At 36.7% G+C, this 4,752-nt stretch overlaps 2 protein-coding genes and 1 long non-coding RNA gene across 4 annotated transcripts in view; 2 read left to right on the top strand and 1 right to left on the bottom strand.

Annotated features, from left to right (window-relative positions):
• Positions 1–3,207, top strand: part of LOC109859571 — a 6,048-nt gene extending 2,841 nt beyond the window's left edge. Inside the window, exon 3 of the long non-coding RNA XR_002250724.1 lies at positions 3,134–3,207. This is a non-coding gene — a long non-coding RNA (uncharacterized LOC109859571). The remainder of the gene's footprint in view (positions 1–3,133) is intronic.
• LOC109859567 (spindle assembly abnormal protein 6 homolog) overlaps positions 1–4,752 on the bottom strand; it is a 15,675-nt gene that overhangs the window by 5,567 nt on the left and 5,356 nt on the right. The gene's annotated exons all lie outside the window — the stretch shown is intronic.
• LOC109859569 (palmitoyl-protein thioesterase 1) lies at positions 748–2,671 on the top strand. Its single transcript, XM_020437933.1, has 7 exons — positions 748–1,062; positions 1,407–1,516; positions 1,609–1,736; positions 1,854–2,009; positions 2,084–2,201; positions 2,275–2,433; positions 2,508–2,671. Exons 1-7 carry the CDS (start codon positions 912–914, stop codon positions 2,631–2,633), a joined length of 948 nt encoding a protein of 315 aa, XP_020293522.1. The 5' UTR covers positions 748–911; the 3' UTR covers positions 2,634–2,671.

Below are 4,752 nucleotides of genomic sequence, written 5' to 3' on the forward strand. Positions count from 1 at the left end.
CCGATGCACGCTTATTCGCGGATCTTTGTTAATTAAAATCTCGGTAACTATTGCGAATCTAGCAAAATGGTATAGGACTTTTCACCTTAGTTTTATTCCTTCTACCTGTGTACGAGCGATGTTAAACCAATTCTGGGACACCCTGTATATTATAATATACGTGGGAAAAGAGAATACCGAGATATCGAAATAAGAATAAAGGCATAAATCGCAAGCATGACGCCTTTCTAAACTGATTGCTAAAAACTTCAATACGAATGTAGAGACGCGCAAAATGTCAGGTATTTACCATTTCGTTATATACAACTAGAAAAATTGAAAGAAAAACGTTGCAAAACTTTGGCGTGAGATATATTGAGTTTCATTAGGTATGAAACTTAACAAAAAAAATATATATATGTATATTTATTTGTCAAATAAATTTTTTATGTATATTTAGTTTTTTCCCGGATGATTCTAAAGCTCTCGTCTCGAATCACCGTTTCATCGCTACAAATATGTATTTGTACTAGTAAATCAAAGTGAAATTTTCACGTTAAATTAGATTAGGTCGTTTAATTAGATTAAGTGTGTTTGTTTTTTTTTTCTCACAAAAAATTGTATTAAAATGTTACTTCATTTGTTTTTAATCAAATTCGATAACGTCCCGGTGTGAAAAGAGAATCTGAATTACCGGACGAGCGTGTTACGGTCCTGCGAACTTTCCACTTTGACCATGTGACGCGTTGTCGTCGGCGAAAACATGTGTCTTCTTGACACATGTGTTCAATTGTGCGCAGCAGATACGATGGAATGTCACAATCAGCTGCGTTCTCTCAACAATAATTAACCAGTGTCGCAAAAACATTGCGAAGTGCCGGTTGTGTCAGTTCGATTCGAAAAATCTCGCTGCTGATTGACAAACGCGCGACATGAATCGCGTCGTGAGACAGTGGAAGATGATTCGTGTTTACGTAGTTTTTGTTGTGACAATTTTGTGCGTAAACACCGGTTATTGTTCACACGAAAACAAAGAGGAAAAAGATGATTCACCTCTACCGATAGTGCTCTGGCACGGAATGGGTGGGTGTTATTGTTCAATTATCATTTTTTTGTTTCATAGCCTCGTTTTATATACTTTCTAACTTTCATTTAATTACTTCCTGTATTTTGTATTTCTCTTTTTGAAGTTGTAGAAATATGTTTTTGCTGTAATTTCTGTCTCGCCAACTCAATTACGATAACACCGATACATAAATCTTGCAAAGTCACCGGCTTGAAAACATATGTATAAACTTATCACGCATTTATATTGCACATATAAACACTGACAGTTGTTATTAGGAAAGATGAGGAAACAATTATAATTGAAACACACGCAATTATTAGTTTAGCGTGTGAATATGAAAATTAAAATATTTTTACAGGTGATAGTTGTTGTTTCTCTTTTAGTCTTGGAAAAATACAAGAGATACTTCAGAACGAATTGCCTGGAGTTTACGTTAATTCCATACGTATTGGAAATAACGTTATAGAGGTTGGATAATATAACACTCATAGTAATAAAATGTTTGAAGTACACACATTTTTGAGAGAAGAGCTGATACACAAAGCAACATCTTTTTACAGGATGTTGAGAACAGTTATTTTGGGGATATTAATGAGCAGATAAAACATGTGTGCGAACAACTGTCGCAAAATGCAAAGCTTCAGAAAGGATATAATGCCATTGGCTTTTCTCAAGGATCTCAATTTCTGTAAATTGTTCAGTTTTACATGCGTTTTATTTATCATACAATTATATTTTTTAATATTTTTTTATATTTATATTTTTATTTTTTTATTTTTTTATACATTGTCACTTTTTGCTTCAGGAGAGCCGTAGCTCAGAGATGTCCAAATCCGCCAATGGTAAATTTGATATCTTTAGGCGGACAGCATCAAGGTGTCTTTGGCATACCAAAGTGCTCGGACACATCGCGACTGTGCAATTACATGCGTCGCATGCTTCATCACGGCGCGTATTTATGGTAATTTACGTTTGACGAAAACGCTTTCAAATTATTTCACTTTCAATTGTTCTTGTAAATGATCACATTTTCAGGTATATTCAGAAGTCAGTAATTCAAGCTTCTTTTTGGCACGATCCTTTGAAGGAAGATGAATACAAGAAAAAGAATATTTTCCTTGCCGATATTAATAATGAAAATACTATCAACGCGGTATGTATAAATCAACAATTACATTGTTAAAATAATTTTATTTCGACTAATTTTATCGTGGATTTTTATACAGGAATATAAGAAGAATCTTCAAAATCTTCGAACCTTAGTTCTCGTTAAGTTTGATAATGACACAATGGTCGAACCGGTGGAATCAGAATGGTTTGGGTTCTACAAGTCTGGACAGACGGAAGAGGTACAGCAGTTGCAGGAAACCGAGTTGTATCAACAGGTACACAATCACACGACCGATTTAGATGCGTGATAGCTTAATGCGCGTGGTTAATCGTTTGCTATTATTTACAGGACTGGCTCGGATTGCGCGCGATGGACATGGCCGGCAAAATTCATTACATTTCAATGCCTGGTGATCACTTGCAGTTCACGATTGACTGGTTTATTGAAAATATAATAAAACAATACTTGATGTAATAAAAAAATATTTTTTTTTGTTATGTGAGAAAGAAGAGAGGAGATTTTTAGATTTAGCATTTAAAGTTTAAAATGTAATAAAATACAAAGAATTTTTTTTTAATAAAACACCATTGTTTGATTTAATGTGGATTTTTTCTTTTATCTCTTCTCCCTTTCTGGTCTTATTGATTTTGACAAGATTGTGGAATACTTCCCCTCGTAATACAGATTTGATGTGCACACGCGAGCGTAAGAAACCAATTACAATTCTACAATTTTAAGTTAATTTTCCGAAACCACTATAAAAGATATTTAGAAAAAGATTTTTGACGAGTCTGGACCTCGGCTATTTTTCCGAGAAATGTCAAAATGATTTTTGTCATCAAAGCTATTTGTTTATTGTCAAAATATATTGTCTTTCTTATTAATTAGTACAAATGTCTGTATATATTATTAATTTATATTTGTGTCGAGATATTTTTCTTGTCTCATGTTAATTCTGTTTTTTTTGTTGTTAGACGGAATAATAACGCGTCGTGAAACCGCGCGTATACGGAAGGCCGATCGAAGAGAGCCGCAAAAGAGAATGCAACGTAATTCGTACTGTTCATTGTCGCATGACGCGATTGTATATAGACCGAGGATGGTGCGGGGGTAGAATGGGGGAGCGACAGGAGAACGCGGCTTCGAGGCAGGCGGAGGGTGCGCGCTGTCTCCTCTTCCTGTCCCCTCTCGCCCCCGCATTGCACAACAAAGCCGCGGGATGAGAAAACATTAATCTAGGCATGTTTTGCAATCTCGCCGCCCGCGGTGTAGCTACATATAATGGAACACTGTTATTGCTACGCTGTTATGGCGTGCGCACAATGTTCGTTTCGTGCCTCTGCCTCCTCGTCGTCGTCGTCGTCCTCGTCGTCGTCATCGTCGTCGTCGTCGTCGTCGCCGTCGTCGTCGTCGTCGTCGTCGTCGTAGCAGCCACCGCCGCCGTGGTGGTCGTACAGATTGGAGGCGCACACGTGTGTTCGCTAGCACTCGAGATTAATATTTCGAAAGGTAACGAAATGACGACGCGAAGATTCGTCGTTGAAATCGCGCGACGGACACAGGTGTTCCACATTGTGGGGACGCTTACTGTCCAAGTATCGATACTTTACAGAGACTATTTTAACTAACAAACAAATGTGTAAGAGATTTGATAAATAATATTGATTAAAAACTTCTCTCAACAATTGCAACATTGTCATTTCTCTCTATGTTGATTCTAATTTAAAAACAATAAATTTGAACAGATAATCCATTAAATGCGCTCGATGAAAGTGGCCAAGAAAAAAACTGTTAAGGATTATTTTACGAAGAGGCCGGCACATTCCTTCAACACCCAATCGCGAATGTCCTTGGAGAGGCCGCCTCTCTTTGCGACTTTATTCCTGAGAGAGGGAGCGATGAAGGGAAAGGAAAGGGTGCGATAATAATGTCGGACGCGACAAACGGAGGTAAATTAATGTTCTAAAAGAGCGGCGGTTTAAATACTGAAATTACACATTATTGCAATCATTTATCATTACGCATAAAACGCTATTTTAAACGGGAAGCAGAAAAAGAGAAGGGGAAAAAACGGACAAAGAATAATTGTTGAAGATGTAAAAAAATTAAACATATTATTAAATTCAATAAGGTAACGATTTTCCTTGTGATAATTTTACATAGCCGAACGTAAGTTCGCATTTGTTCGTCGGATTGCCTCGTTACTTCAAGTTTTCTCCGCTTCTAAAAAAAAAAAAGACGCAAAGTCTAAAGCGGGTCTTTGTGAATTTCCGCGGTTCACCGGATATCGACGACGTGTCGTCTTTTTTTCTCGTTTTTTTCACGGACAGAAGTTTTATCGCAAAGAACTTGACAAGTTATTAATATAGGAATCTCTCTCTCTCTTCTCTGATATCTCGTTCCCGCTTTCGCGAATTAACGTCCTTAGGGCTTTCTTATGAGATTCTTGATACAGTGACATCTGATATGGTAATAATAGCGAGAGAAAAAAACTCTTGAACATCATGTTTCACGTTTTACCATGTCTCGCTAGAAGTCAATTAAACGTTCCTCAATAGTTTTCTCTCTCTATTTTTTTTTTTTTTTTTTTTTA

The sequence above is a fragment of the Pseudomyrmex gracilis genome, unplaced genomic scaffold (assembly GCF_002006095.1).
Source record: "Pseudomyrmex gracilis isolate BER0280 unplaced genomic scaffold, ASM200609v1 scaffold_270, whole genome shotgun sequence".
Taxonomy (NCBI): Eukaryota; Metazoa; Arthropoda; class Insecta; order Hymenoptera; family Formicidae; genus Pseudomyrmex; species Pseudomyrmex gracilis.

Excerpts from the sequence above, each read along its gene's own strand:
- LOC109859569 (XM_020437933.1), top strand. The coding sequence starts at position 912 with ATGAATCGCGTCGTGAGACAGTGGAAGATGATTCGTGTTTACGTAGTT. Across the intron at positions 1,517-1,608 it reads TTGGAAATAACGTTATAGAG|GATGTTGAGAACAGTTATTT; the intron begins GTTGGATAATAT and ends ATCTTTTTACAG. Across the intron at positions 2,434-2,507 it reads AAACCGAGTTGTATCAACAG|GACTGGCTCGGATTGCGCGC; the intron begins GTACACAATCAC and ends TATTATTTACAG.